The sequence below is a fragment of the Diaphorina citri genome, unplaced genomic scaffold (assembly GCF_000475195.1).
Source record: "Diaphorina citri unplaced genomic scaffold, Diaci psyllid genome assembly version 1.1 scaffold369, whole genome shotgun sequence".
Classification (NCBI taxonomy): domain Eukaryota; kingdom Metazoa; phylum Arthropoda; class Insecta; order Hemiptera; family Psyllidae; genus Diaphorina; species Diaphorina citri.
Genome location: NW_007377804.1, coordinates 153,738 through 168,563, shown reverse-complemented (window position 1 = coordinate 168,563; position 14,826 = coordinate 153,738). Strand labels below are relative to the sequence as shown.

The window sequence follows — 14,826 nt, the reverse complement described above, 5'->3', positions numbered from 1 at the left end:
TCATCCATCTTAAAAGACCAGATTTTGTAGATTGGATTACGATACGGATTCTTCCTGCCATTCTGTAGAACACAATAGTAAGGTATACATACATTTTATATCAATTTATTTTTACTCAATACCAATAGGAACATAATATATCTGTCGAACAATGTCATCCATCTTAAATGGCCAGATTTTGTAGATCATATTTCTTTCTGATTGTATTATTGTCACGTTATGTAATTTTAGTATACATTTCTAATCAATAGGTTATTTTCTTGCTCGCATCGGCATTGGTTCAATCTCAAAGGTAGCATTGACCAATAAACGTCTAAAAGAAAGTAACTACGTTCTGATTGTATTATTGTCACGTTATGTAATTTTAGTATACATTTCTAATCAATAGGTTATTTTCTTGCTCGCATCGGCATTGGTTCAAGTTCAAAGGTAGCATTGACCAATAAACGTGTAAAAGAAAGTAACTACGTCATCAGTAGGCAAAACCATTCCTATATTCCATCCTGTTTTCTTCCAGAAAATCTACGCCACTCTGAGTGATATAAAGAACAATATTGAGGGCGTCATCAAACAAGGAAGAAAAGCTGTGGAAAACAAATCTGTGCCAAATCCTGACGAAATCTCGACCAGAGTGGATACTGTGAAAGAACTCTACAATGAGGTAATATTTTCGTTGAGGCTCGTTTGAAGAAGGAACTATTAATTGAATATCAGAGGCCTCTACTCCTTTGTCTACCTTTCATTGTCTCTACAGGCCATAATGCACAGACCATAAAAATGTCTAGAACGCCTGAAGGAAACTCAACAACAGTTCAAGGTAAGAGAAATAGAACATTGTAAAATAGAACAGAACTGAATAAAATAGAATAGAATAGGCAAACAGAATATTTGCTGAGGCTCGACTCTGCTACTGTAGCGAAAATGAATTTTGTGTTTTAATATTGCTGGATTTTTTCGGTCTAGCCTTTCTGGGGGTGAAACATTTGGAATTGGCTTATCCGTATTTGAGGACGGGGACTACGGGTGTGCACTGTGCAGGTGCCATATTGAAATTATTGTTGACCTAGAGTGGATTGGAAAACTGTTCCCCCCTCTGTAACTTCCTGATTCCAGGAAAATTTTAATTTTTCAATATACTTTAGGGGCGGGTTACAGAATATACTCTGATTTAAATTGAGCAAAAATTCTGCTAGTTGGAAGAAAATAAGAAGTATACCTACCTACTTCCGGAAAAGCAATGATCTGAATCCAATTTTAATTTTCCTTTTTTCAGGAGCAACCTCGCCTGTCGTCAGAGTTCATAACTCAAGTGAATAAAACGAGGGAAGCCATTTCCACCATCAACAGACAACTGAACAATCCTCCCCTCAGTGGAGAACTGTTTGATCAGTTCTCACAGAAAACCATTCAAAGCATTTTAGGGACACTTTTATTTGAAATATACCTCATTGACCTGTCACATCATTAGTTTTAATTTTACAGTTTATCAGTTAAGACCATTCCTGTATGAATCCGTGTCATTTATGTTTAGAATTGTACGTCAGTAAGACGAAAATAATAATAATAAAAAATATACAGAATCAAAAGAAAAATCAACAATGAGAAGCTACTGGGAATATTAAAAAAAGGAAAGAAGAAACATTGTTATCGACGTAATCTGATATGAAGCACCTATGATTTTTGTCATTAATATCACGGATTACATTCATTCATTGCATAAACTTTTCGAAGGCCAATAGTGTAGTGCTGGCTGCCAAGTAGTAAACTGGTACCTATTCTTGCATATTGTCCATGAACTAACAGTTGCATCTTGCATTCAAACTACTCATGCATTGCAGATTTTTCAAAGCAGTAACGTTTTTCTTATCAGGATACCTGTACATTTTTCTCGATTAACATCTTGCATTCAAACTACTTATGCATTGCAGATTTTTCAAAGCAGTAACGTTTTTCTTATCAGGATACCTGTACATTTTTCTCGATTGGAAATCTGAGCTTCCCTGTATGTAGGCGCGCTTACATAATCAATTTCATTTCTCATATTCAATTCTTTTTCAGACATGTATTAGTAAACTTAGTGAGCCAGGAGTGAAAGACGTTAGCTCGTTGGGTTTTGCCAACGAAATGAAATCCAGCAAACGCGAGTTGGAGGTGATAGAATGTGAAGATGAAGAGGTGAAGGCATTTCAGCAGAGTGCCAATGTTATGTTGGATCGTATGGATAATATTCTAATCATCGTGAGGGGAGTCAATGAGATCAAGGAACCTCAAAGACGTCTTGAGGTAAGAAGTGTTTTCTATTTTCTTTACATTTTCGTCATATTTTGTTTTATTTTTCGCAATTAATGTCCCGGTATTTTTCTTCATTTGCAATGTTAAACGCTTGGTCCTTTGAATATAATCACGGAGAAAACAAACGAATAATATTCATACCCGGTGAAATGGTCATTGCGTAGGTACACGTTATCAAACCTAATTAAGCCTAGTGTTTACATGGAAACTAGTGTTTACATTTTTACTATGCAATACAGAAATAGAGTGCTGGCGGGATTCTGACCACATGTTTTCGTTTACATGGAAACTAGTGTTTACATTTTTACTATGCAATACAGAAATAGAGTGCTGGCGGGATTCTGACCACATGTTTTCTTTTTTTTAATTACTGAACTATGTCTTTACTATTGCCCTTGACACACTATTTGCCAAGGTTTTGTTTTCTTTAACCTACCCTAGGTTTTCTTTTCTTTGAGTTACCAAACTTGTTATAGATTGAATAGATACCTACTTACTTGGTATTCGTATTGACCATTTCAATTTTTCATGGGTATCACTCTAGCCTAGCATGCTGAAGGTCCGAGCTCAATTTTAAGTACGTATAGATTGAATAGATACCTACTTACTTGGTATTCGTATTGACCATTTCAATTTTTCATGGGTATCACTCTAGCCTAGCATGCTGAAGTTCCGAGCTCAATTTTAAGTACAGTAGAAAATTTGAACAAAAGATTTTTCGACCTAGGCAAATATTTTATGAATTATTTTAATTTTTATCGGATTTCTACTTCCATTTTTTACTAAACGTTTCTCGTTTTAATTTTATCCGTGGCTAAATTTGATAAATAAGATATCCTGGTTCATATGTTTGTCTACTTGCTTTTTTGGCATTGGCAAAATGGGCTTAAGGCCCAACCATACAGTCAGATATACCTACTTTATGAGCCAGTAAATCATATGAAGCATAACTACAAGTTGAAATAAAATAATATTGGTTTGAAATAAAATTTTTTTTAATTTTATCCGTGGCTAAATTTGATAAATAAGATATCCTGGTTCATATGTTTGTCTACTTGCTTTTTTGGCATTGGCAAAATGGCCTTAAGGCCCAACCATACAGTCAGATATACCTACTTTATGAGCCAGTAATTCATATGAAGCATAACTACAAGTTGAAATAAAATAATATTGGTTTGAAATAAAATTTCAATATGTATTTATGGTAGAGCAGAGTGCCTCTTCACAATTTTTGTGGGTATCAGTGTATACCAAGTACCTTTGACTCTTGATTCCTATCAATCATAAATCTTTTGACACTGGTTATGCCGCCTTTGTTTTAAAGAACTTTGTTTTAAGGCTGAGTGCATCTCGAACTCTAAGCACAGAGTCGGAGGTCAGCTACTCACTATCAGGTAGACCTGACAGGCGGACCTTTTCAGCCGTACCTGTCAGGTCTACCTGATAGTGTGTGTGCTCATCAGGTATCACTTAGACCTGACAGGCGGACCTGATCAGGTGTACCTACCAGGTTTATGGGTGGCCTTAGTATGACTGGCCTTGGTCGTTCTGTACATTACAGGTCGACTATCCACGATACCTCGCCAACACATTTAATAACCAAACATTTGTCTATTTTCTTTGAGTCTGGTATTTCAATTACTTATTCGATAATTTCAATTATTTATTCTTCCAGGTCTTTTATCCAGGTACATGCCATGGTCCACTGTGCTTAGCTTGATTCTTTCGTGGAGAACTGTAGTATGTATGTATACATACGAGTATAAGACCTTGTTTAGTAGACCGCGCTTGTAAAGGAACTCTTCATATTACACATTATTTTCTATCCGCAATAATATAGCTTTCGGTATTCGTCATCTTTCCTTCTTTGAACCAATATTAACCCGGGATCCACTAAATATTTCCAGAAAATCCTCAAGGAGAAGGATGAAAAGGAACGCTTAATGTCCCGACTGAAAGAAATTTTCCAGGTCTTTTATCCAGGTACATGCCATGGTCCACTGTGCTTAGCTTGATTCTTTCGTGGAGAACTGTAGTATGTATGTATACATATAAGACCTTGTTTAGTAGACCGCGCTTGTAAAGGAACTCTTCATATGACACATTATTTTCTATCCGCAATAATATAGCTTTCGGTATTCGTCATCTTTCCTTCTTTGAACCAATATTAACCCGGGATCCACTAAATATTTCCAGAAAATCCTCAAGGAGAAGGATGAAAAGGAACGCTTAATGTCCCGACTGAAAGAAATCAACTCCGAGTAAAAAAAAAAAAAAAAAAAAAAAAAAAAAATCTGTTGTGAGGCAGTGGGAATAGGGTGGAAAATCTTGAAAAGGTAGACTGGAAATTTGAAAAAAATGGACTGGAAAACCGAGAAAAGTCAGGGAATTTTATTTTTCCATTTTGGTAGACACCCTGAAAACTAATCAACAAAAGTAAAATTCATACAGAACCTAAGGTCAGCTACTCACTATCAGGTAGACCTGACAGGCGGACCTTTTCAGCCGTACCTGTCAGGTCTACCTGATAGTGTGTGTGCTCATCAGGTATCACTTAGACCTGACAGGCGGACCTGATCAGGTGTACCTACCAGTGTTTATGGTGCCTTAGTATTGAACTGGCCTGGTCGTTCTGTACAATTAGCAGGTCGGACTATCCCACGATACTCGCCAACACATTAACTAACCAAAACATTTGTCTATTTTCTTTGAGTCTGTATTTCAATTACTTATTCGATAATTTTCAATTATGTGTAGTCAGAATGTCCGAATTATTCATATTCCATTTTTTCAGTCATCAGAGCTGTCTACAGGGGTCTAAAGCCCACAGTAGACGAGCTAGAGCAAGCAGAGAGACGTAACCTGAAACATTCCGATCAGAACAATACAGACGTGTCCTGATAAAGCTGAAGGATGATGGACCCAAGTGAATACTGCTGTATAACGAGCGATATATGTGAGTGCGATTATTATTACGATAGTTTAAACGAGCACTTCAGGTGTTATATAGAAGAATCCTTTTTGTTCAAAATCTAAGACCACCTGAAGTCATTTAGGTGTTGAAAAAAATAATAATAAATATAATAATAATAATAAGCAATTATGAAATATGTATTTTATGGTAGAGCAGAAGTGCACTCTTCACAATTTTTTGTGGGTTGCAGTGTTATACCAGAAAGTAACCTTTGACTTGTTGGATTCCTATGAATCATAAAATCTTTTGTCGCTAAATGCCGCTCTTGTTTTTAAAGAACCTACTAAGTTGTCTCAAGAGCTTGAGTGCATCTCGAACTTCTAAGCACATAGTCGGAAAAACGTTCGAATCTGGAACATGAGCAAATGAGAATCCAACGGTGTAGGATGCTCATTTACGGACGATAGTTAAAACACTAGAGGGTTCAGTGTGAACTGTGACACGTCCACTATTTTATGGCTTTTCTTTAAGTGCAGGCAGTTCTCCTTTTTAGGAGCTCTTCCACTCACCATTAAATTCTCCTTTCACTGTGAGCCTAATATTTCACCAGAGGGCAGGGCCTTGAATGGCTCTAGACTTTCTGAGTCCTTATACCCTTTTATTTATTCAGTCAATGGATGCAAGTGTAACGGACGAAATGAAAGAACTTGAAGCAAGAAGATTGTGACGTTCTCCCAGGCTTAGGCTTCCTCAAAGTGTGAACAACTGGTAAAGGAGCTCGATGAGAGTGCTAGCTCATTAACAAGGAACAGGGCCGGGAGAAGCAAACCCGAGATTGAGAAAGCAGATTCACGTTAAACACAAGTAAGATTTTATGTAATAGAGCTCCTTTTACTTAAATTATAGGTAGCTTCATAGAATAAATACACAAAAAAGCCCACTCCGAAGGCCTTGTAGGTGTAGGGGGCAGACAGCCCTAAAGGATGGCTTAAGCCTAAACGAAAGATTTAGGTATAGTGCTTTATATGACCGAAGAGTTCTATTAGTAGCTCAGAGGTTGTGAAGTTGGAACTCGTATTCCGGGAGAGACTGGGGTTCGAGTATTCAGGTAGTGACAGTAGCGACATTATTAGCTGATTCTCATTCCGAGGTGGACATTTGTAGAATCTTGGCGGAACAAATTATCGTTTTTATTTTAGACTGCTGATGTAGGACATGGTCCCTTGGTTTCACAGATTTAATACAGCATCGCTATATTGGGTATAAACTTTATTGCCCAGGGTTATCGCATGAAGGTACAGATTTTCCGAGGCAATAGTTTGGTCCACAGATTGCTCAAGGCAATCGTTTGTATTGTAATTTCTGGTAAAAATAGTCTTAATAAATACGCTCTTTTGGTTTCCAGGTATATCAATTCTATCAATGCCACCTATCCCCATATCAAAGAATCCCCAGGAACTAGCAAGTCTGTTATCAACACTGTTGAAGATGTCAAAGTCAGATGGCAGAGTATCCTGGCGTTGATGGCGAAGAATCGAGAAATGTAAGTTACTCATAGACCTACTTTGACAATCTAATAAGTCTAATTCAACCAGATTTTTATTATAACATTACATATTTTATACATCCTTGAAAATTTCTTCTAGTCATTCTAAAACAAAATTCTTCTATAGTCCCATGCACATGGCATAAATAGAACTACTAATATAACAGCCATTGCATTGTCAATCAGAACATTTTCAGGGAAGTATTGTGCAATGGTGTACATGTATGTTAAGTTTATTTTTGACAGCGTCATGCTTCATGCAACATTAATGAAATACAAAAGCATCTCATGATGATGTGCTCGCATTATTGGAGAAATTTTTTTGCGTAAAAATAATAATTTCAGGTAAAATGTCTCACCAAGAGATGCTTTACGGGGAAACACACTTTACAATTTTGGTCGCGAGCCAAAAATTATCTTCTCATGATCGCCTTAGTTATGTGCTCACTGCATAGCTCCCTTTCTCTTGTCTCTCGTCTTACACTTTTTATTTTCATTATTTTGACATTTATTAGGCACTTACGAGTACTTATGTGAAATTAGAATATAATGTTGAATTTATTTTGTAGATATCTCGGAAAAGAATGTGAACACAACTTCCCTTATCAATCGCTTCCACATGGAGGAGACATATTTTATTTGAGGGACAAGACGATGACAAATTTGTTCTAATCTTGTAGGCAACAAAAATTAGAATATAATGTTGAATTTATTTTGTAGATATCTCGGAAAAGAATGTGAACACAACTTCCCTTATCAATCGCTTCCACATGGAAGAGACATATTTTATTTGAGGGACAAGACGATGACAAATTTGTTCTAATCTTGTAGGCAACAGACACGTTTTTGTACATCCGAGGCTGCTCCAACTCTGTGTTATTGGGAGTATCGGACTCAGTCAAGTCGGTTTTCGTGGAAATGAAATAATATTCAAGTTTCGAGTGTTCGGTAAAGAGTTTCTTGTATTGAATTCAGTTTGCACACTTGACAAAGTTTTGGTAATGCAACTCTGATAACTCTGGCATTTATGTTGTGTATAGTTTTAGTTAGACGTGAGCTGGGGGTTATTGGGCTATTTTACCAGAATGGGAATTCAAAGTCCCGTCACTATGGTTCTATTCTTCTTGTGATCAAATTTATGAAAGAGGATCAAAGTGAGGTTACGAACATTCTCTTTCACCCAGACAAACAGAATATTACCAGAATGGGAATTCAAAGTCCCGTCACTATGGTTCTATTCTTCTTGTGATCAAATTTATGAAAGAGGATTAAAGTGAGGTTACGGACATTCTCTTTCACTCAACTCTTAAATTGTTGATATTATGGTGTCAAACTCTCAAATAAATGGTAATAAAATTCCTTGTCTTGGTTGGGATTCAAACCCGCGCCCTCCCGATTACCAGGCGAGATAATTTCTGCGTTAGCAAAGTCTGTAATCTAGATCTAAAGAATGAGTGACAGAAAATGTATCGGGCATTATTTCTATTACCAGGCGAGATAATTTCTGCGTTAGCAAGGTCTGTAATCTAGATCTAAAGAATGAGTGACAGAAAATGTATCGGGCATTATTTCTGCCTTGTGTTACCTTCCTCTTAAGGACTGTTGTTATTGCTTTACTTATGTGAAGGTGGGTTTCAAATAGTTTGCAATCATTTTCGTCCAAGGGCTTGGTGGGTAGTGGATTAAAGTTCGAATGTAAACCCTAGTAAGACTCTGTTGCCTGTGTCATAGCATGTCCACATGATGCCCCATCATATGAACGAGGACAATTGAAAACCACACGATTTCTCGCTCATTCGTGGCTTGTGTTGCTTTCCTTTCAGCTCTGATAGCACAAGAAAACGATTTCCTGGATAAACTAGAGAAAAGACTTCGCAAGTCTCCCAAATCTGCTGCGGATGTCGAGGAGATTTCCGAAGAACTTTACGTGAGTCCCTTTTCTGAAACTTAAAGGCTCCTTGAATTCCAAGCTATCTTTTGAAATGCTCCCTTAATTCGAGGTTCTCTTTTTAAAGCACCCTAAGTACTAGTTTATCTCTTTTTCAAAGCTCCTTAAATTCGAGGTTCTCTTTAAAAGCACCCTAAATATGACTTTATCTCTTTTTAAATGCTCCCTAAATTTGAATTATTATTATTATTATTATTTTAATTTCAAGCACTTCCTAAATTTGTGGTTCTTTTTTTAAAGCTCCCTAAGTTCGACGAAAAATACCCAACGCCCATAACACTTTCGAGTTTTCAAAATCATCACAGTTCTTTAGTAGACAAGGAAGGCGATCAATTGTCGAATTCTTCTCATTCCCAAATCTCATCTAGGCGCACGGCAGTGCGCCCCGTGCGCCAGGCCAAGTTCCGGCCTCAGCACACCAGTGTGTAACACGAAACATTTCGACGCATTTTTACCCCTATCATAACTCCTTTAATTTTTCACGTTTCCTTTTTACAGGATCTCGAAAATTACCTCAAGGATCACACAGAAACGAAAATCAACAGGATTGAAGAGATCGGCAAACATCTGATGGAAGACGCCATCATGCCAGATTCGGTTGATAGTGATGTGAAGAAGCTCACGGAAAGATGGGATTGCTTGAGATCAAAGGTATAACATACATACTTCTACTATCCCACCAAATATACGAGACCTCGTTTAGACTGCTGAAGTAAAGGGACTTTTCAGTAATATTCAGGCAGTAGAAACAAGGTATATTATTCGGTATTACTTCATAATGTATGGCTCATGCCAGATTCGGTTGATAGTGATGTGAAGAAGCTCACGGAAAGATGGGATTGCTTGAGATCAAAGGTATAACATACATACTTCTATTATCCCACCAAATATACGAGACCTCGTTTAGACTGCTGGAGTAAACGGACTTTTCAGTAATATTCAGGCAGTAGAAACAAGGTATATTATTCGGTATTACTTCATAATGTCTGGTCACTACTTTGAAAGGAAAGTGACCAGTGACTGCTGTAGAGTAGTATGTGTTGCATTATAGTATTACAAGTATTGAACTTATATCCAAGGATTACTCGATTTTTTTCCTCACTTGTAAGTTTATTCGTAATAGTAGGGTCACTAAAAGTTACCAGAATGGGAATTCAAAGTCCCGTCACTATGGTTCTATTCTTCTTGTGATCAAATTTATGAAAGAGGATCAAAGTGAGGTTACGGACATTCTCTTTCACCCAACTCTTAAATTGTTGATATTATGGTGTCAAACTCTCAAGTAAATGGTAATAAAATTCCTTGTCTCGATTGGGATTCAAACCCGCGCCCTCCCGATTACCAGGCGAGATAATTTCTGCGTTAGCAAGGTCTGTAATCTAGATCTAAAGAATGAGTGACAGAAAATGTATCGGGCATTATTTCGTCTCTCAACAGTCTGAGGTCCATGATGAATAACGGAATGTAAGAGTACAGAGCCCACTTTAGATTGTTCTATTTCTCTTTCCCGAATTTCAACCATTTGTGGAGAAGTGTCTGGATTTAAATCTCTCAACAGTCTGAGGTCCATGATGAATAACGGAATGTAAGAGTACAGAGCCCACTTTAGATTGTTCTATTTCTCTTTCCCGAATTGCAACCATTTGTGGAGAAGTGTCTGGATTTAAGCATTCGTTGAACTGATTCTTGGAAACCTTATCGAACAGAACGCTATCTTTGGTCAAATGGAAAGTATCGTTTTCATAGACCTCTGGATGTTCAAGGTCTTTTTCCTCTATGACCTTCATGTTGGGTTTCAAATTCTCGTAGAAACTTTTCCTCATCTCGTCGCTTTCATCATGTATATCGATAGAATTTTTCCTGGAATCAGGAAGTTACAGAGGGGGGAACAGTTTTCCAATCCACTCTAGGTCAACAATAATTTCAATATGGCACCTGCACAGTACACACCCGTAGTCCCCGTCCTCAAATACGGATAAACCAATTCCAAATGTGTCACCCCCAGAAAGGCTAGACCGAAAAAATCCAGCAATATTAAAACACAAAATTCATTTTCGCTACAGTAGCAGAGTCGAGCCTCAGCGGACAATTTTATCATGATCTCGTAGGCCCAGGCCTCAAAGGGGGTCTATTCCCTTACCTTGGCTTTTCCATTGATAACCACCGGGGTCGTGGGCCGATAGAATTATCTCGAGTTAGCATTCTCTTGTTAGGAGTACTTCGAGCCTTTTTTAGAATAGATTTGGTCGGTGCAGGTCTGTCATTTAAGGACTGTTGTTATTGCTTTACTTATGTGAAGGTGGGTTTCAAATAGTTTGCAATCATTTTCGTCCAAGGGCTTGGTGGGTAGTGGGTTAAAGCTCGAATGTAAACCCTTGTAAGACTCTGTTGCCTGTGTCATAGCATGCCCACATGATGCCCCATCATATGAACGAGGAGTGACACAATACTTCAATAGATATTTTAACATTGTAAGAATTTGGGATATTTTGCTATTTTAAAAGGTTCCTTGGGAGATACTTTAGGTTCATTTCTAAGTCAGTAACTAAAACTGGAAGGTGGCTTTTTTGTCCAAGCTTTGCTTTTTGATAAACAATTATTTGAGTATGTACTTCAAAGGTTCACCTGGAGTTTACAAAGGCAGAAGGGAGAATTGAAAAGCAGGTCTGAGTGAATGATGTTTAATTTTAAGGTGATGGGTTACACTTCAACTGTAAAAAACATGTATAACACTGATATGAATGTTTCAAATCTTTTTTTCACTACACAATTCTACGTTCAAACAGCTAACGATTTCATTGTTATCAATGAACCATTAATGAAAATATTTGGGCCCAAAACTTATGTAAAAATATGTATGCCATTTCATTTAACTCATTGTAAATATTTTTCTATTGTTTTCTATTTTTTGTACTTCTTCTAATTCTGATGAGCCGTAAAATTATTTTCTTTGAAATTTTATCGTTGTTCTTATGAAATCCATTAATAACTCATGAAATGTAATAATATTAACGTGCGTTTAATAACCTATGTGATTTATACTTTCTCGTTCATAAACATCTAGTAAAATATTGAATTATGCTCGTATGTAGGTAATGATTGTTATTTTTAGCAATCTCTGAGACTGAGTGGTTATCACGCTAGTACTCGTATTTACAGTTTCTTTTTTCTTTTGCCCATGTTCTCTTATTTAGAAGATTGGAAGTACACAGAGCTTCCTAATGAGGCCAATGGCACCATTCAAATTGCAATGTATCAACTAGACAGGTCCAGGTTACGTTTATGCTGTGATGACCACTCAAATTAAATAATCCATTTACTAATTTATGTTGTGGAAACGGGATACTAAATACCAAATGAAGTAACATTCTAAAAATTTATAAACAATGACCATAGTTCTAAAACTTTTTAGGAAATAGAAAGAACAAGTAATTTTTCCCCAAGATATGTTTTATTTAAGGAGAAATCTTTGATTTCACATCATCCAGCTTTCCTGCTATGAGCATCTTTGGTAATAATTATAGGAGAGATAAGAAGCTTATCGTCTTAGAAGAAATATGTCGAGTACAAGAGCATGTTTCTTTTTGTATGTTTTAAGGCCCTCTCCAATTGGTTGAGCCCTGTGTGAAATGAGCAGCATTCTTTTTCTAGTGGCCAAAGAATATAAGTAAAAATGCTTTGACTTCAGCTTTTGTGGTAGTTCAAGGTGCTTCAAGCTTTATTGCTTTTGAATGTGAGTTTTGAAAGTGTCAGTAAACGCGGATTGTATTGTTTTTGTAGCGATTTTCTGGAAATGCAAATTGCAGCAGATGTTCACTTCAATGTGGCTGGTTATTCTTGTATTGTGAGGTGTATTTTTGGTAAAGTTCATTTCTCGCCCCTGTCGCACACTAGCACGTTTACATATTAGCACGCTCTAGTTAAGTTCGGACTGGAAGTCAACTCCTGGTGTCTACTAACTTTTGGTGAGCGCTATTGTTGGAATACTTGGTCACTCTATGGTGAAAGGAAACGTCTTTTGGGCTAAAAAATATCTGTAATATTATATTTTTCCTGCTAACACAACATAACAAACTAACACCTAATGGACGAAGGAAACACTTTGGTACAACGGACGTTATTGTGTTACAGGGAATAAATAAAATCAAACCCAATAGAACAAAGGATAGTCAGAACCAAGTTAATACTGAATCTGGTACTAGCAACAAAGTTACGATCAAAGAAAGCGCTCCCCAAAAATTAATAAAATTTCTCAGATCTTGGAAAACGAGCTCAGTTGTCTGGCCCCTGATGCAGCTTCCCTCATCAGCCAAGGTGATGGATTGGTTCTTCGCCTGCACTCTATCAAACCTAAGCAAGCCTGGTATCTCCGCACCAATATACTGGACAAACTTCGGGCCCGATGGAGTCAAGTCATGTCGGAAACTGAGGTAAATTCTTTTTCCAACCCTTGATTTCATCTAAAAAGCTGGGAATATACTTGGGAGGTTTTCCTGGCAGATCTCTGTTGTGTGTATAGGTGATCCTCGCTGATTCCTCTTTTTGCCATACACTCGTAAATCTGGCAGTGAAATAGATAAAAAATGCTTTCTATTCTAATAATAATTATCACTAATCATTTTAAAAAGGCATTATCTATTCATGAGTAAAAGACTGTGGGTAGTTTGCGGGGTTAAAAGGACTTTAAAGCTCTATCCTTGATGAAATAAACAAGGTATATTCTATCTTCCAAGGTATATTCCATTTTATTTTCTATTATCTCATACAGGGGATTATAGGGCAGTAAAAAGTCCATTACCCTATTTAAAGCAATAAAAATTTATGTGACGTTTATACCAGATTTTAATGTTTGAATTCTAAATTTCATCTTAAAAATCGAACTTTCCTACACTCATTTGCATTATTTGCAGCTTGATATCAGTCCTATCTTTATTTCAATATTTCAATTAATGTAATTATGTTATTAGCTTAAGTTCTTAAGGCTAAATGCCCTTTATTTTACAAAACATTTGAGCATATGTGTTACATTAAAAGTCAGGCAGGAACTTCCAGTTGTTAGGACTAAACTAATTTTAACCCTTTCTGTTTCAGGTTCGTAAAGTACAGGCGCACCAAGCTGAAATAACACTGAAGGAAAGAAAAGATCTCTCCAATGAACTGCAACAATGGCTCGAAGGCGTTAACAAGACTCTGAAAAACAGCAAAGTCAATTTGGAACTAAAACAGGTGAATTTGGAAAATTAACTCCAAAATAGAATTTGATTCTGTCCTGCTAGAGAGAAAGTTGAAGCCCTCTTTTTTGAGGAGGAACTTTTCCAGGTCTTTTATCCAGGTACATGCCATGGTCCACTGTGCTTAGCTTGATTCTTTCGTGGAGAACTGTAGTATGTATGTATACATATAAGACCTTGTTTAGTAGACCGCGCTTGTAAAGGAACTCTTCATATTACACATTATTTTCTATCCGCAATAATATAGCTTTCGGTATTCGTCATCTTTCCTTCTTTGAACCAATATTAACCCGGGATCCACTAAATATTTCCAGAAAATCCTCAAGGAGAAGGATGAAAAGGAACGCTTAATGTCCCGACTGAAAGAAATCAACTCCGAGTTGGAGATTCAGCAAGTGAGTTCATCACCAGAGATTCTCATCGATAGACAAATCATCGAGAGTTGGAATAGCGTTCAGAAACAGTTGTCTGCCGTGGAGAGACCCACGACACCGGTGGTTATCAATGGAAAAGCCAAGGTAAGAAATATGTATTTATGGTAGAGCAGAGTGCCTCTTCACAATTTTTGTGGGTATCAGTGTATACCAAGTACCTTTGACTCTTGATTCCTATGAATCATAAATCTTTTGACGCTATGCCGCCTTTGTTTTTAAGAACCTACTAAGTTGTCCTCAAGAGGCTGAGTGCATCTCGAACTCCAAGCACAGAGTCGAAAAAACTTCGAATCTGGAACAATGAGCAAATGAGAATCCACGTAGGATGCTCATTTCACGATAGTTAAACTAGTGGTTCAGTGAACTGTAGAACTCCAACTATTTTATGGCTTTTCATTTAAGTGGCAGGGTTCTCCTTTAGGAGCTCTTCCACTCAACCACTAATTCTCCTTTCACTGTGA

The 14,826-nt window shown here is 37.0% G+C and overlaps 2 protein-coding genes across 2 annotated transcripts in view; both read left to right on the top strand.

Moving 5' to 3' along the window:
* Positions 1-14,826, top strand: part of LOC103508122 (utrophin-like) — a gene marked incomplete at its 5' end in the record, with an annotated part of 45,159 nt that overhangs the window by 30,240 nt on the left and 93 nt on the right. The window contains 4 exons of the mRNA XM_026822814.1: positions 2,059-2,283; positions 12,957-13,130; positions 13,792-13,926; positions 14,246-14,449. Of these exons, the coding sequence (XP_026678615.1) occupies positions 2,059-2,283; positions 12,957-13,130; positions 13,792-13,926; positions 14,246-14,449 (738 nt within the window). The remainder of the gene's footprint in view (positions 1-2,058; positions 2,284-12,956; positions 13,131-13,791; positions 13,927-14,245; positions 14,450-14,826) is intronic.
* LOC103508121 (dystrophin, isoforms A/C/F/G/H-like) overlaps positions 5,189-14,826 on the top strand; it is a 148,319-nt gene continuing 138,681 nt past the window's right edge. The window contains exon 1 of the mRNA XM_026822820.1: positions 5,189-5,248. The gene's annotated coding sequence lies outside the window, so the exon portion shown is untranslated. The remainder of the gene's footprint in view (positions 5,249-14,826) is intronic.